A 25,664-nucleotide genomic window follows, 5' to 3' on the forward strand; every position below is an offset into this window, starting at 1 on the left:
TCCATCTTTGCTGTGCTCTGAGATTGCAGAATAACTTTCTTTGCTTGCTTTGGAAATCTGTGAACTGCTGAATATTATCATTTATCAGCGTATCAGCTGAAAACCTATCTGTGAACAAAAGCAAATAACTGGGGCTTACACAGTCTTTAAGCCCCTGTTTTCCAGGCAGGGACTCTGGTATACCTCCTTGTGCATTTTCAAAATGTGAGGCAATGTAGTAGCTATAAAAAGTAATTGTATAAAGGATAGGAAAACTTTCAATGCAACACAAAATACATGGAAGGCTGGAGAGCAACTTTTTGGGGTTTATATATATATATATTAAAGCTAGGGGCTTGCTCATGAGCACTGTAAAAAGGGCTTCTCTTTTCCAGACTGCCCAACTTGATAGCTTACTTGAGTAAGTGCTTTGATGTGGCATTCTGTCATTTATGAAAAGAAATTAAATACAGGTTCTCTTCTTAAGGCTTTTAAAGGTTTAACTGTGCTTCTTTGCACTACTTGAACAGGTGATTTGATGTTTAAAAAAGATCAACTGCATTTATCTAATCCAATTCTCTTGCAAACCAGATCATTCTGTGATAAAACTATATACTATCTTATGGTGACATTTTACAAGATGGATATGGAGTGTATGTAAGTGTACTGTACAACAGCAAGTAAATCCTTCACAGTGTATTAATGGTTCTTCAATTAAATAATCTCTATGAGATTAAATTTCCCTAGACACCTGTTAAAAGATCTGCAATACACCACAGGTTGTTGCTTTGCAGTGTAAGCATGCCTCCAGGTTGTAAATATATATGGGGAAAAGAAGGTCATTTTCACCCTCTTTAGCCTTAAACTTATTCTGGTGGGGAGGCCCTTCTTGCAGGGTGAGGGGAAGCAGCTGATCACAAATGGACAGAGAACTGTTAGTATCAGCCTAATGCTGTACTAAAACTTCGCATGTAGCAAGACCAGAACTTGTAGTAATCGGCAACACAGTGAGGAATACAAATTACATTCCGAAAGACAGTCAGTTTCTACGTGTTCTGGAAAAGCTTGTGGAAGCCAAAGCATCTGTGAAGATGAAACAGCAGAAAAGGGGTTGGGGAAGTGGAGGAAACACGGACATGCATTACTGGCGAGTGTCAGGACAGCATCTGGCCTTTGCGTATCTGATCCCCAATACACTACCTACAAACCAGCCTTCAGTTGTGCACCTGCCGTAAGGGATCCCAACCTGAAGGGATCTTTTTATGTGTATAGTTTTTTTTCTGTCACTGTATTCTACTGATGAGCTTCCTGAAAGCATCTCTTAAAGCTCATTTTGCAATGAACACAGAACCTTTTTGCATGTGTGAATGTATCTTCCGTTATGCTGAAATACGAACTGGAGTTTTGGAGGTGCAGCAAATGTGAGTGTTGGGGTTGGATTTTTGCGCCGCCCCCCCCCCCCCCGAAAGTATTCTCTTGAAAGACATCATAAAGCCCACTCGAAATTTCATTCCAAGTATATTTATGAAAAATTGTGATCAACAGTTTTTCTAACATACTATTGTGGAATTTGACAAGAAACATTTAATGTGTAAGACTAATTTGTATCAAGAGTAAACAGGGATTTTCTAGAATATGAAAAAGAAATTAAATTCCAGGTGGTCTTGCAGTTATTTGGGAGCTTCTTAATCCATATCCAGTCACCTTCCAGGAGTAGGTGTGTGTTGTCGCTAAGCAAACGGTAACTGTACAGCCGCTAGCAGGTTACAGAAATCCTCAATGAATTTCAGAACAAGGTTGAGACAAGGACTTTCTCCCTGCCCCCTGCATAAACCTGGCCTTGAATACAGATTGAGGTGACTGCTGTTGCTAAATAATTTATATTGACGAGTAGGTAATTTTTATTGATGAGTATGGAAATATTACACTGAATTGAAATGGAAGCCTTCTGAATGGAGGAATAATTCTTTCAGTAGGAAGACTAGTTGATTGGTAAGACTCTTGAATGTTGACTTTCTACTTGATATTGTCAAAACTGTAAATGCATCATGACTCTCATTGCTTGATAAACTTAATGAGTAGGCAAACTGTTGCAGCTAAGCAGAATGCGTACTAACAAGCATGGCACTTGAATCCTTCTAAAAAGAAAAAAGTTGTTGCAGCTTTTGCTCTGATGTACTTGTGTGTGTGCATGGCTAAGCAATTTTAAAAAAGCAAACCCAAGCAGTTACTATAGAAGACTGTAAGACTGTTCAGCTATTTACCAAAGATAGTATTCAGAAGTCAGCTCTCTAAGACAATTTCTTCTCAGTCTGTCTCTCAAACTAACTTCTCGCTTTCTTTTTTCTTAATGCTGGCATTTAGTATACGCTCCATACAGCATTCAATTAGTATGCCTATTATGAGGTAATGTATGCATAATCCAGCTGTTTTGTTTGTTTATTTTCATGTGTGGAACCAAATCGTATTGAACTTAAGTCAACTACTGTAGATTTAAAACAAAACCGAAAAAACCTACCCAACTTTGTAATGGTTTTCCTGTACGGGATAAAATTTGTTTTATTTCTGCTTAATGATGGTGGTTATCACGCATCTGGAATGTGACCAAGTGCACTTCCCTGCTGTTTGGAGAACTATGACAACTTTTCCCTGCCTGTTAGAAACGTAATGCTACTAAATGATACCAAGTTTAAAAGGCAATAGCTTGGCATCTGTTTTAGAACAATGAAAGTGGACAAAAACATACTGTGGTTTCACAAAAAGTCTCTTGCTGACTTGAAGTGCTTGCCTTTTTCTCTCCTCTTGCTTGGCACTGTGTCCCTCCCTCTCCTGAGAGAGTCTGGTTTGAGAGAGAGATAGATATGTCACTGTGCTTTCCCAAATGAAAGAGTTCTGCTAAGTGTGGGTGACTTGCACAAATACCAAGCAAAGGGGTAAGGGAAGCTTAAGACCTCTTCTGAAATAAACCTCTCATCTTTACGTAATAATTTTTTTAGTCTGCTATGAATCCCTAGTCCTGGTCCACTGAAGGCAAGCATCTTCCATCCTGCATAAAGGCAGAAAACGCGCACAAGCTGTTGCACAACTTGCAAATGGCAGTGACAGAGCAGAAAGCTGCTCTTCTGACCCTACTAAATAATAAACTGGCCCTCAGAATTGAAGATCCCAAGCTGTCGTGCTCTTCATATGCAGAATTTACCATTTGTCATCACAGCTATCTCCAGCACTTAAAAGGCAAGGGGGAGTCTCCCTGAAATTTAACATGTTAGCAAAAAATGCCACTGCGAACCATGTTTTGTTAATTGAACACATACCCTATTAAACTAAACTGATTTTTCTCTAACAAGTGAAAAGCCTCTAATTACAAGGCTTTCTTCAGCAATAATGTACTAGGCTATCCAGAAGTGGTGACTAAGCTTTTCCAAACAAATCCTTTAAGCCAGAAACCTGTTTGAAAACATGGGAATAAGTTCTCCCTTCCACGGGGTGATGAAAGATCCTATTGCTGAGCTTGGCAATGCTTAGTTGCCAAAGACACAAATGAGCTGCAACTTGAGTGTGTTTGAATTTTAGTTTTGTAGTACTTTGGGCGATCCAGATCTAAATTATTTTTAGGCTACTCTTAAAATAAGGAAAGACCCCCAAATAAACAAAACTCATGTTGACACTGGGAAAAGTAACTGCTTGTTTTCTGATGTTCATAGACTAATCAGATACATTTTTAATTTTGTGGTTCCTTTTATTATTTTCCTAGAAATTCTCCTACTTTCAAATCCTTTGAGGAAAAAGTTGAAAGCTTAAAGGTAAGCATTACTAAAAAGCTTTGGGGATTATGGAGCTGTGGATGTGGAGAGAAGACTGAAGTGGACTCTGGGTATCCTGTTTTTTAGTTACTGGTAAACTGCTGAAGGTGCTTAGACGATGTCATTTTAAGTACTATGGAAATGGTTTCTCTGCCTAATGATTTGAGAATAAAAATGGGCTTCCTGCACCTCTTACAGGAGGATGCTTTTAACTAGAAGGACTAAGAGCTAGCTAACCTGCACAGCCAGTATAACATATGTAGTAGTATGTATCTAAAATGGTATAGGCTTTTATTTCTGTGCCTTCCTAAGGACTAGTTTCCTACACAGGAGAGTAGCTTGGGATATTTCTCTTATTTCTGGCATAAAATACGCAAGGACTTTGTACCTTAATTTAAAATTTACTCACAAAAGCCTCAAGTGCCAGAAGCAACCATTAATAGCTTCTCCAGGTAAAAAAATCATGGTAAAATAACTAATACATCTAACTGGACCAGATTTGACTGTTCTTGTGTACACACTGGGTTGGATGAGAAGCATGCAAGTGATAGCATGGGCAACTAGACATTCCACAGGGTATATACCATAGAAGGAAGCGGAAAGGCAAACCCATTACCTGGAGAAAGTAAAATAGTTGCTGTGCTCCACTAAAAATCTTGGGAATTGCTGTTGAGACTGCAAACTGTTCAAGGCTATTTCTTGAGCAATACAGAAGTGAGTTATAACTGAATCTTTCAAAGGCTGCATACCTGTCTCCATTTTTAACTGCGGGTGTGTCAATCTGCAGACTCCCTGGAATCAGGGCTGCTTCATGTTTTGTGTATCTTGAAGTCAGAGGGAGGCTGCTATGTTGATCTGGTGCTTGTTTTCTGCATGATACGTAAAGACTTGTCTGTAGAGTATAATAGAGGTAGCTCAGTCCTGAAAAAAGCCGTTCTGCTGAAGGGAGTTACTAAACTTACTCATGCACAGGTACTGATTTTATGCAGGTGTGTGTGTTTGGCATGTCAAGTAACTGCAATTTTATGTTGAGGTGCTCTCTGTGTTCCAGTCTAAAGTTGGAGGAAGCAAACCTGCTGGGGGAGACTTTGGAGAAGTTCTTAATTCTGCTGCCAATGCCAGTGCCACAGAAACTACTGCAGAACAGACACAGGAGGAGACCCACTGAGATTCCTGCCTCTGTCCTGCTACCCACTGCCAGATGCTGCAAGCAAAAACTAAGCACACTTGTAACATTCTTTGCGCTCTTTCCACCAGATGTGCTTTTATTTAGCACGTAGCTATTTTACCAGATTAACTGATACCAAGCTTGTTTGTTGGGTTCAAACTATTTTTGAAACTAAAATCCATTGTTTGGGGTTTTGTGTGGGAAGGGGAATTTTTATGCCTTTCAAGCGTTTAAAGGACTTATCTGTAATTTGAAGGCAACCTTTAAAATATAGCAATGAAAAAACCCTCTTTTGAGAAGTTAATTATACTGTACATATACTGTGGATACATAATTTCTTTTGAATCTGTAACTACTGCTCAACTTAATCATTATGAATCTACTGCCACTGCCAAACTGAAGCTTGTTACTTCACTCCCTTGTGATTTTTTCAGTTAAGTGTTGCCTGCACAGGACACCGAACTAGAAGGATCACTCCCAGCTAAAGAAAGGACTTCTGCTTCAGCAGGCTTTAAACAAGTTATTCACAGCAGGATTACACATGGGTAGGAGTGTACTGTCTTATGAGCGTGTTCCTCATACAACAGATGCGGATAGGATAACACATAACATCTAGAACTTACTGATTTGTCTGTGGCTTATCCACCTAGGAAACTTCTGACCATCACAAATGGAAGCAAGATGCCTAATAGTACTGGTTTGGTTCAGTTACAATAACATTTTTAGTCTTGCTTTTTGTACATGATGATAATGTGGCAAGAGACACTCTTCTGAACTTTTGATCAGTCTTGAATAGATTCATCTTAGTTCACACATGGTGGCATCACATTTGCACCAAACAAAGCATGGACTGTAAAAATAAGCCTGAACACAAAAGTGGTTCTTTCTTGGGCATCAAGGGAATTGCTCTCAAATGCTAATGTTGTTTCCCTTGTAGGCTGATCATTGAAAACATCTGCTACACAGTTTTGGGTTTTTTTTTTCATGTGTTAAAGGCTTGTACCACTAGCACCCCAATCCCTGGTTAAGACCCCAGAAATCTGTTTCAAGAGGTGCACAGTGTCATACTGCAGCATAGCTCTTACAAGATCTGTTCTCCTACCTGTTGCTTTATCTGATGTACTTTTCCAGGTTCTTGCATTTTGTATCTTTCTGGCACATGGCATCAGTATAGTTAGAACTCCCAGCAAGTGTTTTATCACTGTGCTTAGAACTGGAACCAAGTTTTGAAACGTTTGTGTGAAATCCATGGAGCTTCAACTGCCACAAATGTCTGGAGGGAAAAACGTTGGCTCCTGACAACCATATTAGCATGTCAGATGTAGTATATATGTTTAATCAAGTATGAGAAGCTTAATAAAAACCTGTATATGAGGAATGTATTGTGTTGTGAATATGGAGGCTTATATAAATAAGTTGGTTTTATTTCTAGTTGAAACAGTCCTTTTGAGTTTGGTTTCAAAGTAGTGCTGTACCAGGGGGAATGTGCATGGATGAGCTTGGCATTTCTGGAAGAGACTAGGCCTAGGTTGACTTCTAGTAGTTTACAGAAAATTAAACTGCCCTGATTACACTGGGAAGTTCAGAAAATGGTTTGAGATATACCCTCAGCCTCTGACAGATACACCTTGACAAAGCAATGGAGAATGGAATGACACAGTGAGTGGCGCTCTTCCTCCATAGGGCAGGTCCTTCTGGAACATGGGCCTTGTTCTATGGGTTCCTACTTATCTGATTAATTAGGGTCATCTCATCCAGAGTTGGGCTTTCAGAGTTGTGGAGTAATTGATTAATTATTTTTTTTTTTTAAGGCCAGGTGCCTGTATCGTTGGATCTGTAATGTAATTCACTCAGCTTTGCAGCTGCGGCCTCGTGTAACCTTCGGCTGCATCTTCCTCTGCCTGCACCTTCCCCTGGAGTGCAAGCAGCCTTCGGGTGGCTGTTGCAACTGAAGTTTTTCCAGGCTGTGCGTGTTAATGTCGCAGCCGCCACCTACTCCCTGCTCCCCGAGGCAGGCCTGTCGCCGCCTCTGCCTCTCGGCCTGCCGGGCCGGCTCCTCAGGCGGCTGAGGGGCGGCGGGGCTCGCTCCTTCCCCTCACCCGCAGCCCTGCGGGCGGGAGCGGGCACGCGGCCGGCAGCGCCTGGAGCGGCACGGGGCGGAGCGGGCAGCCGGGTGCGCCTTTCCCGGCGCTGTGCGCGTTCCCCCGCAGGCCGGTGGGGGGCGCCGCGGGCAGACGGGCCTGGCCGTGCCGTGCCGCCGCCGCAGGGCGGAGCCCAGCGCCCCTCAGCCAAGATGGCGGCCGCCCGCCTCAGCAGAGCCCGGTGCGCTTGCGCCCGCCGCGTGCCCCTGACCCGGGCGTGACGCGGGGTCAGAGTTCACGCTCCGCCCTCCACGCGGACAGCCATGGCGGCGCCGAGATGGGGCCTCGCCGCCGTGCGGGCCGGGGTCCGGCCGTGGCGGCTGCGGCTGCCGGCGGTGAGGCGGTGCGGCGGCGCCCCGCCGGCGGGAGCGCCGGGTGCCGGGACCCTCCCGCAGCAGACGGAGGAGCGGTCGGGCACCGGGACCGCGGCCCCCGGCCGCCGGCAGGTGAGGGCGTGGCGTGTGGGCCGGGCCGGTGTCCGCGGGCGGGCCTGGCCCGGCCGCCCCGGCAGTGCCCGCCGCGGGCCTGCCGCCGCCGTCTGCCGCCGCCCCCTCTGCCCGCTGGCCGGCGCGGGCGGCCCGCTTCCCCGCCGCTGCGCTTCCCCCTGCTGCGGCCCTTCTGCCCGCGTGCCCGGCTGATTTCGCGTGGTTTTCTCTCCTCCCTGCTTCACCCTGCGTAGTAAACATCCTATGGATGCGCGGAGAGTTTTTATGCTTTGTTTTTAACGTACTCCTACAAAAATCCGGTCTAGAAAGCATGCAAGTACTTCTGGTTGTTTAGGAAGCAAGGTACAGCTCCGTGGGCAAAACTGCGTTGTGACTGCTAAAGTCGGGCAGGGAGGATGTGGGAAATCTTTAATTAAACAGTTTTAGCAGGCCAAATCAAAGAACTGGTAAACCGGTACTCGACGGATTTGTGGTGGAAATATGAAGGCTGATGTGAATGAAACACCTGTGGAAATGCATACGTGTGAAGGTATCAAAGAAACAGCAGGCCAGGGGTTGAAACAGTAGCGTGTATTGGAGGCCACAGTTCTCCGGGAACTTGTTCATGGGAGTAAAATTGAGGCTCATGATGTTTTTGCCAAGGCCTGTGCTGTGAGTCTGCAGCACAGATGATTTGTCAAGAGCAGACCCTGCTTCCAAACAACAACAGGAGGGCAGTAGGCTTGTCACATATCTTATGTGCCATTTGCTTTCCTCCATTTGCTCCAGCGTGAAGACAGGGAGAGACACAGTGAGCAGCAGCCTGCTGTTATTGAGGCTGCAGTGAGATTCTGGAGCAAAGGGCCACCCTGTAAACAACTGTTGGCACCTGAAGGGTGTGAAGGGTTTGTCCAAAACCTAATTCATCATTGCCAAACAGGAAGAATCTTGGAGCTGTGGTGGGGCCTTGATAGCTGGCATTCTTTGTCCGTGGTGCCAAGTGGTCTTGCCCCAGACCACTTTGGTTATACACTTCTGGTTGTGAGTCAGTGGGTATGAGAATATGAGCTAATGAAAGTTGGGAATGAATTAGCCGAGTGGTAAGATGAATGTAGAGATTTTGTGAATAACCATCACTTTCTCTGGCTGTTGACTTGGTTTTCATCGTGCTGATTTTTCCAGTGCCTGTTGTGACAGTGGCCGTTAGCAGATGTCTAGGGAAACAGAAAAAAGCTCTGTGTGTTTGTGTACTAGCACATCGCAGAATATCTCTTCCAGGGTGAAAAATCCTGAGCTCTGACTTTTCCTCAAGTGGAAGTGATTCCATGCTGCTCTTGATCCTTGTCACATCTTTTTCTAACTTTTCCATTTCTGTTTGACGACGTCAGGGGCTGGGGTTACTTGTACTGTGCCCAGTAGGGTATGGAGATTAGTGTTGTGAATTAATATTGCTGGAGTAGTTTAGTGCTGGGAGTATAGAACTAGAAATGTCTGTGTCACTGAATCCAGGACCTGATAACCCGAAATTACTGCATAAACTGTGACACTTTTACAAGGGCGTGTAGTGATCAACAAGAGATAATGACTTTAAACTGAAAGAGGGTAGATGTAGTTCAGCTATACGGAAGAAAGTCTTCACTATGAGGGTGGTGAGGCACTGGAATGGGTTTCCCAGAGGAGCTGTGCATGCCCCATCCCATCAAGGCTAGGCTGGCCAGGCTGGGTGGGGCTTTGAGCAACCTGATCTAGTGGAAGGTGTCCCTGCCCATGGTAGGGGGGTTGGAACTGGATGATCTTTAAGGCCCCTTCTGACCCAAACCATTCTATGATCCTGTTTTTCATTGAATATCCACGCTAGCAAGGCTGGCTGTGCAAAGACAAAAGGTTTGCCTGAGCAAAGGTGCTGGCTCAGGTGGTGTCCAAGGCAGATGTCCACAGAAGAGTTTAGGAAGGGATTCATTTGATCTAGGCGTGGAAGAAACTGAATGCTACTTTGGGGATTTGGGGAGTAATTTTTTTGTTTTCCTTTTTTTTCCCCTTTCTTTCTTTTGAAGTAAGAAGCTAGGAATGTATTCTATTCTGTTTCTATCTATAAATAAATTGTCATTAAGCCTTTAAAGGTTCTTAACTGACTTGAATGCTACATAGTGTTTACAGCATCTTTTCCAAGTGGAATTATATACACAAATATAAATAATTCACACAAATATAAATAATTCAATACACAAATCAAACTAGGAAAGTAAAATGAAGAGCTGGACTACAACTCTGCATTGCTCTACACTTTGCTGCATTATTTTCTTACTCAAACAAGAGGAAGACCAGTAGCTTGCTTTACAGTGTCGTGGTGATGTTAAAAGCATAACAGTGAGATGAAGAAGATTGTTATGAATCCACTTTCGTGCTGTTCTTAAGCCAGTTAGCAAAGTGCTCAGTGAGCCCAAGTGTGATTGATGTTATTCACTGTTTGCTCTTTTAAGAGTGTGCAGGAGAGGGAGTGGGGTTTGGTGAGAATGAGTTAGCAGTGGAAGATGACGTACTGAAACGAAGAAAATGAAAGGGGTCTGATTTGGAGTGTAATCTGTTGGTTCTGTGTATTTTTCTTGAAATCACCTTTTCACCAATTTTAACTGTTTTTTTGATTGCTAGGGGTGTACTAAATAAACTTTCCACATCTGGGAGCAATCCTGATACTAATGTGGCATAAAGCTGAGCAATACTTACGGGAGGATGTACTGGATGCTGCTGGAAAAACTGAAAGCATTAGAAGACCTTTTGAGAAAATCCTTCTGAGGGGAGCAACTTGCTCTCCTCAGGAGAGGGTGCGGTGGCTCTAGCTACAGTCCCTTTCGGGTGCCACGCAGCTGCAGGATCTTCTTTTTCAAGCAGGAGAAAAGTGGTTGTGCTCATCCCTTATCTGAGCTGCAGCCAGAGGAAGGTTTGTGCTCCTTATCTCTGCAGGCAAGTAGACGGGTACAAAATGCTGCCTGGATTTTGGTGTACTTACACCCTTCAAGAGCGCAGAGATGTTATTTGGGTCCTTAGTGTTTCTGTTTCATTTTGGGACGAGGGGGGAGGCTTAATGTTTTGGTACTGATGTCCTGTGTCAGATGTTTTTCCCTCATTTTTGAAATGGAATGAATACTATGATACTTGGTAGGCAGTGGCTTATTTTAGGCAAATGTCAGGAAACTTGATAAATGGGTGTGTTGAGATGTGTTCGTCTAAGATGATTCAGAAAGCATGATGATGTTTTCCCTAGGTAGCTTAGTAAGTTTTTTGGGCACAGCAGCAAATGCGTACTGCGGATAATGCTTCATCGTTGCCTGGTGGTATTTTCTGCTGTGTTGGTAATTTTTTAGGGTTTTGTGTTTTATTTTTCACCTTCAGTTTACAGTTCTGTTGTTATGTTTTGCAAACAGAGCAGGCGCTTAAATATTGATTGAAATTGTTAAAAATGAACTTGGTAGGCAAAATATTCTGATAACATCCACATGATGTTCAACTGTCTACAGCAGGCAGCTTACTTCTTACTGCTTTTTCCTTCTGCATTTTTATAATGGCTAAATTTTGTATTCTAAACTGAACAAAAAAAGGGCAAGTTTAAAGTTCTTTTCTTCACTGTGGAATTGTTTACAGAAATCTTTTAGAAGGACTGGAAATGCTTTAGGTGTTACCTGTATTTGCAGATTGAAGCTGCCTGCCTAGCAAAATGGGAAACCTTGACTTTTAAAAGGAAGGATGTGATGATTTTTGTTGATACAGGTAGAGAAATGGTGGTTGAGCTACTTTCTTAGCTAGGTTACCAACATTTGAAGAAAATGTTAGACTTAAATAACTAATTAAGAATAAATTGCACATTTTCGAGTACTGTGAACTAAATAGTCTAAAAATGTTTTGAAGAACGAGTGGGGAAGTTTGTCACATAGATTTTTAGGTAGAAATGGGTTATCCCTATGTTACCTTGCTGCTGGTCTGCCATGTGTTACAATGTGCTAAAACTCTGTTGGTACCTTTTTACTTTACAGTAACAGGGTACAAACCATCAGGTGCGTGTCAGAGATCAGTGATGTGAGCAGAATCAGTGTCTTTGTTTCAGAAGCAGAGATCTTCAGCCTCTCCACCAGGCTGCGGGTCCCACCGAGGCAGGGATGCTGCGCTAGGGTTTTGGTGAAACTCCACACCCGGCACAGCAGAGGGCATTGCTTGTTTCTGGATCTCAAAGAAGTAGCATGTTTGAGGAATTTCCTATTTAGTTCCTTGAATACCGTGTTTTAAGGAAAGCATTTATTAAGAAGGAACATAACTGGCTTTGTCTAAAGTTCAGATGGAAGGGACAGGGTTGGTATCAATACATGATAATAACTAATTTCTGAAATAGGTAAAGTATTCTTGCAGAAACATAAGTATTTTTAAATTTACTTGTGTCAGCTACAGGTTCTTTCCTGAAAGGATTCAGAAATCTGAGGAGGGTGTCTATTTTAATTTCTTGTTACTATTAAAAAAAATCAATGTTCATAAAGAGAAGAAAGTAAAAACTATTTTAATAGGTGATATAAAGAATTATCATATCTATTTATGTTTTAGGGGAGAGATTAAAAGCTAAAATACAAGTGAGAATTTTAAAGAAGTGTTCTGTTCTGAATATTCTGGATATTCTTTATAAGTGATGTGTATCTGCCTTGCTTATGCAGAATCTTGGCAACCTTGGTTTAAAATAATGTATAACACTGGATGTTTTGAAATCAAACATTAAAAAAAATAAGAATTATTTTTAATGTAATTATAGATGGGAGGTATTTCTTTCAATCTATCTTCCCACTTAAGTTAACATTTAGAAGATTATTTTACTGAAGTTGCAGTTATTTGAGAACAAAAATACTTAGTTACACTTGGTGCAATTTTCGCTTGTAATTTTCACAGTGTAATATGTCTTAGGACACCCATAATCTTTGTGTAGATGGAGTGCATTTCTAGTGTTAATGAATAACTTAAAAACATTTTTTGATTGATTACAAATATGTATGTCAAGCACAAGGTTACTCTTTCTGGCTAGCATTCAAATATTGGAAACTGCTGACTAACTGAGAGTGAGTCCTGCCAGTTGTGGGAACTGGAATGAGTTTTCATTACCTGGAAGTTTCTCTTGGCTTACTTTGCCAGCTTATACAGCTGTGCTTGAGAAACTTGGGTTATGTCTGCCCCTGCTATGCTGTGAACTCATCCTGGTGCCTTCAGGTTCATGCTAAATAAGGACTGCATCGCAGGCTTCTTGCATTGTCTCAGCTAGATCTGCCTGAAATGCTGGTTTGCATTACAGTGGGAATGAGCCTGTTTGTCCTTCTTTTGACCTCTAGGAAGGAGCAGTTCTAGCTTGTGAATGCTCTAGCTGAGGCACCAAAACTTGGCTGTTCTGACTTGGGTTTGGCCCAGCTGTGGGTGCAGCTGAGTCTGTCGGATGACCGCCTTTGCATATGACAGAAATGCCTGCACAACAGAATTTTGTAAAACTCAACATGGTGTTGGAGCAACAGTCTCTGAAATGAAGTAGACAGACTTCTAATGTTGTTGGACAGCAGAGGAATGGTGCATGTGGCTTCTTTGGAGAATGTAATTATACTACAGTGAAATTGTACACAGTTGCGATAGGCAGCAGTGACTCAGGAACACAAATCCACATGGGCAGGCCCTGAGCACCTGGCACTGTTCTGGCCTTGGTTGGCATAAGGAAGACCACAGCGCTGGAGAAGCAGCGGATGCAGTTGTCTTCTGGAACTAAGTCCAGATAGCTCTGGGTTGGCAAGTGATCACTTTGGCATGGCTGGAGGTCAGTGAGTGGTAGGCACGTGTGATATGCCTTGGATGACTGGCTGGCAGAGTGGAATCCGAAAATTCAAACTGTCTTGGCACTGTCAGAGTCATGGAGAAAAGCAAGTGAATGCCAGCAGCCTCTTTTTTATCATGTGAGATATCTAGAAGAAGGTGTATGGAAGCATAATGTAAAGGTTAAATGGGCACTGAAATCTGTCCTAGTGCTTGTTATCAACAGGATATTTACATCCACTGTTGCTGTGGGAGATCCCAATTATTCTCCTACTGTGACTATTGAAACAGTATCCTGCCCCCCAGGAGACTGGAAAAAAAGAGCCTGGAAGGGCAGGATTGAGATAAATGGAGAAACTGTCAGGCTGAAGATAAGAAAGTGCTGTTGTGTGGCGTTGCCAGTGTCCTGTTTCAGCATGGCAGCCCTGTAGAGCAGCCTAAAATGCGAGGACACAGATACCATTGCTCAGAGACGTGATGCAGAGTTATGTCTAAGCAATCTAGCTGCACAGGCAGATGTTGGGCCCAAAACACTGTGGGCTGTTCATAGGTCTGTGTGTGCTGGCATGATTTTGTTTTTGCTGTAATCCATGCAGTAGGTTCACCTGCTTTCCCTGATAGAGAGACTAGGTGATTTCTGTTCAGAGTTGCACTGGAGGAGAGTTAGACGCTTTGGGTGTTCCGCAGGCTGTGAGTTTTGGTAAGCGCACACTGGCAGGTGTCTGTGTGCTCCTCAGCGTGGGTGGGAATCATACTGTTGAGATAGCTGATCCCAGCTCATTTAGGAACTGGTGCAGGCGTAGGGGAGGAGTATGTGTAAATTGGAGGTAGGTGGGAGGAATGTGAAAAGCCATGGACATACAGGTTCTGGGCATTGTAGGAATCACCTCCTGGTTCCTGTTTTTTTTCATCTCTTTCCATATACATAAAGTAGTAAAAATACTTAAATAAGTATAAATTAACTGAATTTGTTTCCTTTCCTGTTACTAATAAAGAAATTGTAATAAGACTCAGCTCTTCTTTTATTCCTTAAAGCAGAACATCAATAAATTTTTTTCTGTACTGTTGTCTTCACCTCTGTGTTTTCATCCGTTCTTTCTTTCCACCTTTGTGAAACCTTCATGTTTCATTAATCTTGTATTGATACCATTGCAATGTTCCGATTTTTTGCTATAAAGTAATCCTTGAAAGAAAGACATAAATACTTTTTGTTTTAAGTTATGGGTAGAAGTTATTTAAATTCAAGAAAAATAAGCAGCTCTATTGTGACCAGATTATGTACTATTTTGTGTTATGAAATAAATCCCTAGCTTAGCATTGTTTAGTAGATGATCCTTCTGGCTAGCCAACAGCATATTTGCAAAGCTGCATTTGAAATTCTTTATGGAAGTCTTGGTTTGCAGATTCTGCACTGTGTACCCAATCAAAATGTGAAGGTAATTGGAAAAGCCTTCGTTTTACTACAAACACAAATAAGTTGGTATTGAGTCAACTAGTGCAGCAGATTGTACATTTATAAGATTTGTGGGTAAGCAGTGGTGATTTGGGTAACATGATAGTGTGTTAGCTATATGACTTTGCTGCTTTCTAGTATTTTAAATGGGCAATTGATTGATGAAGAAGCTTTAAAAAAGGGTCTAGAAGCAGCTGTAGATGGTTAACTTTCTTGATACAGCTGTGGTATCTTTCCCCTCCCCAGATGTACCCTATTGTTTTATGCTATTCCTCCTAAGGACAGTTGGATAAAGTCACAGGAAAAAGTAGTAAAGTTTTAAATTTTAGTCACGTGTGGTGGTGTATGTAATACCACAAAATTCAGACTCAAACAAAATAGAGTGTATCTTTGACTCTTCTGATAAGGGGCAGGTATAGCCATGATTGACTAAAAAAAATCACCTGTCTTCAGATTTACTATTATACTGCAGTATGTTGTAGGACATACAAGGTTAGTTTATTAATTCTATTAAAAGCAATGTATGTTTTTTGTATTGTGAACAGTCTTGATTTAGCAGCCTGTAATAAGACACTGGTGACTCGTCATTTTACGAAGTATTCTGAATAATTATGCTCTTTCATGAGTTTGAAGAGCAGTTAATAGACTTATCATCTAGATGCAGTACAAGAAATATCCATCTTCAAGTAGAAAGAAGGTGCGGAGAGCCTTAACAAGAACTTAAAGAGATTTCTAGACAGCAAAGAAGTTTGGATACAAAAGTGCAGTTCAGGAAAACCTGTTAAATATTATGCATGGTGTACAAATCCCCTTTCTGTGACTTTTTTACTTTTGAGATCTGCATGATCCTACTTGAAGAATGTAATTGAGAGACAAAGGTTGTTTTCATCATGGGTATTTTATTGGTTAATGTGCTCCATGTATTTGGTTAATTGTTATTTACATCTCTTTGAAAAATGTGCTTAGTTCACAAGATTACATTGTTCATTATTATGAGGACAATATATATACAAATATATACATACAAGTATACTGTGTGCTCTCTGCACAGCTGAAATACTTTTAATTAGAAGTTATTCTGTATGCAAAAATAAAATTAGGTTTGGAATATGCTGTATTCATTGGTCAGCATTGCAATGCGTATCAAAAGTTGGAACTTGATGGAAGGGTGTGGACGAACATAAACTGGTATCAAATAGAATATGATGAATCTTGCATTGTTTTTAAAATACAGGTGTAAAGGAGAGTAGGTTTAGGTTGGACAAAAGGGAGAATGGTGAGGGTGGTTGGACACTGGAACAGGTTGCCCAGGGAAGTTGTAGAACCCCCATCATTGGAAGTGTTCAAGGTCACATTAGATGGGGCTTTAAGCAACCTGTCCTAGTGAAAGATGTCCCTGCCCATGACAGAGGTGGTTGGACTAGCTGATCTTCAAAGGTTCCTTCCAACCCAAACCATTCTAAGAAAAAAGCATCAATTGTAATACATGCATGTAAGAAAGAAGCATCAGAGTTCCTATTCCAGTATTACTTTTGATGTTTTTGACTTCTAAAGACAACTTGGGTACCCACTTAATATAACTGTCTAAATGGGATTTCCTAGAGGCTTTTTTTTTTTCAGTAGTATTATAGTTTACTTAGGACTATACTGAAACATAAAGTAAGATACTCTTCATTTTGCCGGGCTTGTAGCTCAGCTGGTTTCAGATAGATCGGCAAGAGCAGCTTTAAGTTCTCTGGTTTACAGCTAAGGTTTAAAATATTGCCAGATTGTTTTGTCCAAGGCAAGCTGCACAGAGGGCTTACGGAGTAGATCATGCTCTCTCAAATGTTCCACAAGGGGAGAGGGTGCTCTTCTCCAGAACTTCAGGTGTGTTCCCAAGTTGCACTGGGACACAGACTTCTTTCTAGCACATTGCATGCAGGAAGGTCACTGCCAGATTTTACCTTCAAGTTAGCAGTGAGTGTTGAGATAGCTTAACTTCTGTACCTATGCTCCTTAAAGTCTAATCCTGCAGCATTTAAAAAAATGAGCCAGAGTTTTAATGAACAGGTCTTTACAAAATGCTGTTAGACTTGCACGGTAAATTAGTCATCAGAAAACCTAATATCTACAGTGAAGTTTACATGACGCTTTGCCAAAACACTTAGTCACTGCTTTTCACCAAGAGATGCTTAAATGCCTAATTTCAGCTTTTTGCTTCCAGCCTTTTTGGCTGAAGAGTTTTGATTTGCTTTCTAAAATAAAACCATGTTTCTTTGCTGCGCTGAGGAGAATGTATGGATGTTCCTCTTGATTGAAACAGCAGAAGTTTGCTTTGCTTTGTGGTAGTTCTTTGGGGATACTTGTAGTTTTAAGATTGTGATGGGAAATAACTCTGGACAGTTAAAACCCTAAGTATGCAAGGGTTTTGAAGTTAATAAAGATTTAATAACGGTAAGAATGAAAACATAGCAGTCAATTTCCCTCATCCTCTTCTAGGCAAAAAGAGCTGTTTTCCTTTGCTTTTTTCCAATCATAAAGTCTGAGGTTTTTTCCCCTCTAAACTTTGAAGTTTTGGAGGAAAAACTTTCAGTGCTCACATGCTGCTCTTGAGTACTGGTTTTGTAGTACCATATTGTATTAAAAAGTGGTTCTGTTTTCTTCTCCCCTCTCCTGCTTTTTTCATAACTTTCCTTTAAAAAGATGGTTATAGACACTGTTTATGTTTATTCCAAAATGATGTAATTTGGGGTTTGCTGCCATTGAGGGTGCAATTCAAATCTCTACTCAAGTATGGGCGGAAATTAATGAATATGGCATCTGCTAGAATTTTTAGTTGCACTGATATTTCTTCTATTAGATTGTAGATATTAAATAATCAATATTAGTATATATTAGAATCCTTATAACTACAATAATTCCCTTAAAGGGTTCAGGTCATCATAGTGTAAATTGGTGTGCAAGTGCTGTCTTTACAGAAACTGAGCCTTGTAACAGTCTTCGCGTAGGAAGTGATTCATATGAAGCTTTTTATAAATATCTTGCTTACTAGCAGGGAAGCTTCTGGTTTTCTCCTTGACTGCTTTCAGAGCTCTTCTTTGTGCCTTTGCAGTCATTAATCTTAGATTTTTCCTTAAATCACTGCATTTTTTTCTGCTTTGAGTCATGGATCCTCCTTTTATGCTTTCTCTTCGGACTATTTTCCTTCAGTAGGTTTAATAAATAACACAAATCTTGGTTTTGTTTCAGCTTTGTATAGTAGTTAATCTTCAAGACCTTTTGTTAGCAAGAAGTTTACTTAGTTCTTTACTTTTATCTGTTTGTATAGAATAAAATGGAGAAATCTCTTGTTCAAAGGAAGCTGAAGAGAGCTTCCTCATCTTTGTGGTTGCCCCATTTGGGTTGTAAGTCGAATCTATTGGGCAACAGTATGAATGTCAGTTGTTTGGGTTTTGGTTTGTTTTTTTTTTTTTTATAAGGCAAAACCTCAGGCCACTAATCGGGGAGGAAAAAGCTAGATTATGGTGGGGAAAAAACGCAAACCAGTGGACTTTAAAAGAACAAGCTGAGTTCATGCTGTCTTTGATTGTAACTGTGTGCTGTAAGTGGGATGATGTGCTGTCACTTACGAGCCTTGGGTGAATTTTATGGCAGTTGTATTTGATGACTTGTATACTAGTTAAAACTTGTGTCCTAGTTTGCATTATGCAGAGTTGTATAAGAATAACCTACATGTTTTCTGTTACATGCATAGTTTCATGTCTGCTTTATCCATGAACATTTGGGTTTTTTAAACAACAGCATTTTAATACTTGCCTTAGTATATACTGCAGAGTTAAACATCAGGCTTCAAAAAAGGCTAAATAGCCTTATACACCTCTTGGACACTGGAGCATCAAGATGGTGTCTGTGGTGTGTATTCTGCATGTGTGCATAATGTATATTGTGCTAGCGATTTGCAAATTGTCCTTTTTAATACTACTTGAGACAAATGCTTTTTGCAAATAAGAGGATAACAGGTAATTTTGTATTTTCTGCGAATGTCTCTTTTTCAAAGGGTGGAATGGAGATGGAGAAGAGGAGGTGCATGTCATACTGAAGAGATGATTCCTGTCTTTGTATAACTGTTCACATGAAACTCCAAGTGATGCTCCAGAGTTCTATTTTGTCTTAGACTTCTGATTTCTCCCAATACTACAAAATATAAGCGAGTCATGTACTGTATATGGCAAGTACAAGTATTTTTCAGATTTTGTTTCCTGAATTGATTTGGTTGAGGGGAGACTGAGAGCTGTACATCTCTGAGATAAGGGCCTGAGGCCTAAAATTTGAATAATTATATTCTGAGACCAGAATAAGATGTATTTGACTTCTCAATAAAGAGTCATCAGCATTAGACCAAATAGTTTAATGTATGAAAAGGTGGCGGCACCCAGAGAAATTACTTTGAGCTGTAATTGCTTGTATGTTGAAATTTCAGTCACTGTAATCATGTGTCAGTCCTCTCAGTGCTCCTCCTGAAGGCTTCGCCCTCATTTCTTGCAACAACTTCAGTGTGCAGGGAAACCATGGTCGTGAAAACAAAGCTTGATGCTTGTTCTTTGATAAATTTAGGAGAACATTTGAGCTGGCAATGCTTGTTATGCTGCTTCTGGATGGAAGGCTGTTGACTGTTGGATGTCAGATTTTTGCAGTATACTGAGTTGGTCCTGTTGCCTTTAAGGTGATATCCTTCTGCACAGTGGAGTTTTGACTTGAATGCAACAAGCCCTCTGAGTAAAAAAGTATTAAAAGTACACCCAAGAGGAGTTTGGTAAATGAACTGCATGAATCACTGTGACCTGTTACCCTAGTAATGCCTACAACAACTTTTTTAAAAAATCCTGGGATTTAGGTGCGCAACATCTAACATCTAAGCAACTGCACACTTTTAGTAGTTACAAGGTATGGAAAACTGAGGTCTGGTAGGCTCGTAGATTGTGAAATTTCTTTAGGTTGCTTGGTTGAATTAAGTGCCTTATCAGTATGTACTTGGTCAGAGAGTAGCTTAATGTATTGGGTTTTGTTTTAATATTCTTTATAGCAGGCTCCCAGTCTTCCTAAATTAAATAAGTTGAAAGTGATCTCAGGAGGTCATCTGTTCAGACCCATTGCTCCAAGCAGGGCAGACTTGGTTCAAGTGGCTCAAGGCCTTTTCCAGTCAAGTTTTGAGTATCTCAAATCCATTGGGCCTCTACCTATTGTGGCATTGTACTAACTTGTTGCTGCAAATCAGTTTTCCCATTTTGTTGTTTTGTGTAACTAGTTTTGGACAGAAAAATCTTTCTAGCTATGGATGACAGTGCTGAGGAACACAAATTTGCTAATTATGGAGGGTTGTGTTCTTTGCATGCTGTTTGATGTCATTCACCCATTAACTGTAGCAGTCAGATTACCAATCTCCCATCCTACTTCCCCATGTTTATCCTTATCTCTCACATTCCAACATACATGATACTTGCCTTTGCAAGCAAACATAAAACGTGTAGCTAGGGTTTTAAAAACTTATTGCTTAGTGGGTGGGATAGGACCACCCTGTTCGTATAGTCATAGGTTTTGCTCCAGAAATAGTATGTTACATCCTCCATTGGAGTAACTTCTTTCATTTGGATCTTACTGGGGTTTAGATCTATGACTTTTTCCACTCTCTGGTTAATATATATCATCTTGCAGAGTATTCTGTTATTGAAAGGGTTACTGGTTTTTACTGCACTATGCACACAGAAAGTGAATGGCATCCAAGTATTTGTGAAAAAACTTAAACCCGAGAAATTGGATGGAAAATCAAGCAAGTTAGGCATTTAAGAAGGAGTAGGGGGAAAATGCCTTTATACTTCAGGTTCTTTAGAAGAATGTGCCCTTTGTGTGTCTGAATTTTGTAATATTCTTCAATTTTTGCAACTTGACATGTTGTTGATGCATTATCTATCACAGCTGTGTGCCTAACGCTCCTTGAGAATCAGAAGAGTGCTTAATAAAGTATGTTGCCCTGTTATCTTAAAGTCTTCTTTTTCTGTAGTGCTAATGTGGGAAGCCAGTTAAGGAGATTTAGAAATCATGGAGGAAAGTACTCAAAATGTCATTAAATCTCTTTAAATGCTTGAGGTAATTACTGTTTAATGAGATCTCCTTGAGGTTATGTAGAAAACTGTAGAAGACACTGTGTTTTAGCTCACTCTATTTCTAGACTGTCCACAAAAGAATCCTTGATGGCAGTAGCCAGTGGAGTTTCTTGAGAATTCTTGTGTATGTAAATCAGATACTTCTGCTATTGAGAATTTCCTCTCCAGGTGGTGGAATGGAGAATGCTGCAGACTTGTAGAGCTGTGTTAGAATTCAAACAGATTCCAGGTGGCTTCTTGGAAAACTGTCCACAGTGAAGAATGACCAAGGATTTATTTGTACATAACATCTGTATCTTAGTGAGTTTAATCTCTGTTCTAATAAGGAATGACCACATCTGTCAGTGTGTAAAGATGGCCCTTGTGGGTTGTGTACAGAGATTATTTCATAGGCAAGTTTGCAAATGGGAAGAATTTTGTATCTGTATTTTTTCCTGCCAGAGAGATAAAGGAGAGGGATGTTGTTAACTAGAATGGACCATTTATAGGTGATAAAACCAGGAAATCCATAGGATGTTGGTGTAACCGTCTTCAGGATGTGGAGATAAAAATTTCACAAGCAACATTTTTTTAGGGTACGGAGCCTACTGTGTGTGCCACTGTATGAAGGCAACAAGAATGAGGTGAATGCCATTTAACAAGTATAATTGCCGAGAGATGAAGGAATTTACTGTATATTGTTCTGTTGGTTAAAAAAAGCCTCACTATTGCTCAGCATGTTCAATGGCCATTACTAATGTCATCTTTCTAGATAACTTAGGAAAATCTTCAAACTAAAATCAGAAGTTCTCTTGATCCTCTCTACTAGCTCACTGTTTGTTTGTTGGGTTTTTTTTTTTCCAGTTGATCTACATATAAGAAAAAGCAGTTCAGTTAATGGAAATTGATCATCTAGCGTAGTGTGTGATTCTGCTAGCATTCATTAAATTAATCCAAACCATGGGTGGACCTCCTCACATCCTGTTGAAATATGAAAAGAAAGACTTGAACTTAGTGGGGAGTATATATGCATTAGCCTACAATGGTAACATCTGCCTTTTTTGGTGTTTTTTTTATAATTATTAGTAGTAGGATTTTGGTGTGTTTTTTTCCCTAAACCAATTTTCTTATTAGTTTGCCTTGCTATGAAGGATAGCTGAAAATATTCTGGGATGAAATTATAGTAGTCTGTATCATCCTGAGTTTGTATGTTGCTGCCTTGTTCTTAACTTTGTACTTGTTTGTGGGCACTCTCACACTCTTGTTTGTTCATTCTGATACTCGCTTGGTCCTTTGGTGATCTAGTTTGGAACTGAGACCAACAGAAAACCGTCCTTACAAGAAAGTAAATAGCTTCTCTTTGTTACATTCCTGAAACAGGCTTACTCTGGGGTAGTACAAGTTTCAGTGGTGGCATAAGGGGACAGGAGTTGTCTTGGAGGGAGTAGAGAGGGCAAGAGAGGGCATGGTGGTGGTGCCTGCTTGGTTGGTTTAAACACATAGACTTGTATTCTAAATTTAGAAGACTTAACAGAGATTTTGGAGGACTGCAGAAAGATTTTTGTCAGATGTTTGGTCTCATAGATGGAGCAGCAAAAGTATTTGGAAAGATGATTTATTCTGAAACACTGGTTCCTGAAAAGCCAGCATCTCTGCCAGCTGATGATACTGTGCTTGTGTGCATCTCTTCAGTATCGTATATGCTGCCCTTCTGCATTTACATATGTGTATTTCTTAAGTCCCTGCAGGCATCTCCCTTTGATAATGTTAACTCTTAATTGGGAAGTTGTTTTTGTTTGTAGCACTCAGCTACATCCATCTGAGAGACAGAGCATCTACTAGAAATCCTCTGCTATGAGCATTCCTGCTATCACTTTCTGGATGATTGTTTTCATTGGCATCATCTTCCCTAGACAAATTGACTTAAGTCAGGTGTGAAAGACAGAGAAATGCGGTAACACTGGTTAGGGAAGTGGGGAATTGAACAATCAATTCAATGGATAAAGTAGTTGACCGTCGAGTTTTGTTGTATTTGACTGCAGTAACTTGGTGTTGAGTGGCAAGGCATAGTCAAGATGAGATGTATCATTTTTGAAAACAATGATTATGTGCGTACAGGATAGTGGAAAAGTGTTCTGTTACTTTACAGGAGCAAACAGTTGAGTTCCAAACCAATCGGATGATTCTGCAAACTCACTAGAGTTCATAGTGAAAAAGCTGGTGGAAGACTATTACATTTTGCACTTTGTTGTACCTCAGTTTCCTTTAAAACAGGTTTTGGCATTTCAGTATGAGGATTGATTTATGATCTCGTGCCCAGATGGAGTAATTTTTAGGGGGTGTTAATTTTGAAATGTTTACTTTTAGCTTATGGCTTATACATGGATTTAAAGTTGCATCTAGACTGCTGCTGCCCCCTCAATTCATATCATGAATCTCATTTAAATACTTCCTTTTATTGCTTCCACTGTTTTGCATGTATTCTTGGAGCACTTACAAATGCATCCTGTAAAATTAATTTTCATCTATTTGAATTTAAACTGCATTGTGAAATTCAAACAAACCTGTTTGGAACCTTATCTGATACTAGCTTTTCTGTTTAAAATCCTATTGCTCTGTTTGTGTTCTACTGTCACCCTTGTTTTTGTGGTGTGTGTGCATACACCTGTGCAGACGTTGCACTTTGTCCAGCCCTTGTCCTTGGGATGCTACATTTAATAGTTCCTGTTTCTAAAGCAGCAGATTTATCAGGTGTCAGATCTCTAGCTTGTAATTCCTGAGGCTATGTCATGTCAGAACAACCCATGCTGTTTGTGCCTTCCAGCAGAGGTGTAATTCAAAACTGTCTCTTGTTTTGACTTCCCCAAGAACAAAAGCTTCCAAATGTACAAGTGGGAAACAATGGCATTATTCTCTGTTCACACAGAATATAGATGGATTTTCAGCATTCACTTGAAGTGGTCAATGGGAAAGTGTGTCATGGAAGCCAACAGATCTTTAAACGTTCAATTGCTTGATTATTTTTTTTCTTATTAGCTCTTCTGCTGGCTTGAAATTAGTCTGAAATTTTGCATGAAGTAATTATTGGATCAGTTAATTACCACCAGATGCGGGGGGAAATTAATTTCATTTTTTAATCTGTTTATCCATCTATGGAATTATTTCCTTAGTTTCACTTTCAGATTTCAGGTACGTGTTGCTTCCAAAATGTGTTGACCCTTTCATTTGTTACTGGCAAGAAGGTTTTTCTTACTAATTGAATTTCACATCTTAAAAAGTGGTCAAATTTAGTCTGTCAGGGAAGGTGTATCTGAGAATGAGTCTCACTTAGATACAACTGGGTATTTTCACCTAACATACAATGCGTAGCCTGTGATAGTCAGGTTTTTCAGATCACAGGACAGAGATGTCTCCATGAGAAAGAGCAGGAGGATTTATGTTCTTCCATTTTCCAAAAGCTCTCTTAAGAAGAAACTGGCATTTTATTTAGTTAGTTAATGAATTAAAATATTTACTTTGATATTGTAGGTGAAAAATGAGAGAATCACAGAATGGTTTGGATTGAAAGGGACCTTTAAAGGTCATCTAGTTCCTACCCTCCTGCCATGGGCAGGGACACCTTCCACTGGACCAGGTTGCTCAAGGCCCCATCCAGCCAATTCCAGGGATGGGGCATCCACAGCTTCTCTGGGCAACCTGTGCCAGTGCCTCACCACCCTCACAGTAAAGAATTTCTTCCTAATATCTAATCTAAATCTACCCTCTTCTAGTTTAAAGCTATTACCCCATTTTCTGTTGCTACAGGCCCTACTAAAAGGTGATGGTTTAGAATTTTTTAATGTGTTGTATCAGTCCTGTGCATGCCTTCTACTTTTGCTGCTTTGCCAAAATGGTTTTGTTCTTTAAAACAAAGATTTAAGTATTATTCATTATTAAACAGCTGCATGAATAGCTGCAAGGTACTAATTCTGTTTTGGTTTTCACCAAAGACATGACAGATGTTCTTTTTCAGGAGCATCTCCTAACATTGGGAATGCATTTTCAAATCAACTTATGTAATCAATAGTAGAACTGGCAGATGTTTTCAGGAGATCCAAATTATGTTTTTGTGTGACTGAATTAATGAAAGCTTTACCTTTAATGGGTAAAATGTTTGGGGCTGGAGAAATGTATCAGGTGCCTTCTTAGAAGTCTTTACTAAAAATGTGCCAGACACTTGAAATCTTTGCTTGTAATTTAGTGAATAAATTTTGTGTGTTAAGTTTAATTTACTTCCTCCTTCTGAGAGTATGTTTTCTGAAATGTTTTTTTATTATTATTTATTTGTAGGTTCCTTCAGAGAAATCGGAATCCTTTGCATCTATGTTGAGACGCTCTCCTTTAATTCAGATGGGACCTGCCAAAGATAAAATTGCCATTGGTCGAATATTTCATGTTGTGGAAGATGATCTTTATATAGATTTTGGTGGCAAGTTTCACTGTGTGTGCAAAAGACCAGGAGTGGATGGGAAGTAAGTAATAAACTTATGGTAAGCAATTAACATATGTGAATGACATACTGAAATTCTTAGTTAATGGGATTTGACCATCTTCTGGACTGAGCTTGGGTAGTTCATATGAATTTTGTGGTTTAAACCGTAGAAGTTAACATGTTGTGCAGAATAAAAGTATGGTCACAGACAAATCTGGATAGCTCAGACATCATCTTGAATGCAGATTCCTTTGCAAGTTTGCATTGTTGCTATCTACA

The 25,664-nt window shown here is 40.4% G+C and overlaps 1 protein-coding gene across 6 annotated transcripts in view; it reads left to right on the plus strand.

The window, feature by feature from the left end:
• The window catches only part of TPD52 (tumor protein D52), a 127,875-nt gene that overhangs the window by 34,499 nt on the left and 67,712 nt on the right, over positions 1-25,664 (plus strand). For 4 of the 6 annotated variants that reach the window (XM_056330267.1, XM_056330264.1, XM_056330265.1 and 1 more), the window contains 3 exons: positions 2,344-2,385; positions 3,734-3,782; positions 4,834-6,328. In XM_056330267.1, coding sequence (XP_056186242.1) covers positions 2,344-2,385; positions 3,734-3,782; positions 4,834-4,950 — 208 coding nt within the window. In that variant the 3' untranslated portion in view covers positions 4,951-6,328. Of the gene's footprint in view, positions 1-2,343; positions 2,386-3,733; positions 3,783-4,833; positions 6,329-25,243; positions 25,426-25,664 lie in introns of those variants that run through there. The other 2 variants (XM_056330266.1, XM_056330270.1) reach the window with 2 other exon arrangements.

The sequence above is a fragment of the Falco biarmicus genome, chromosome 3 (genome assembly GCF_023638135.1).
Source record: "Falco biarmicus isolate bFalBia1 chromosome 3, bFalBia1.pri, whole genome shotgun sequence".
NCBI classification, from domain to species: domain Eukaryota; kingdom Metazoa; phylum Chordata; class Aves; order Falconiformes; family Falconidae; genus Falco; species Falco biarmicus.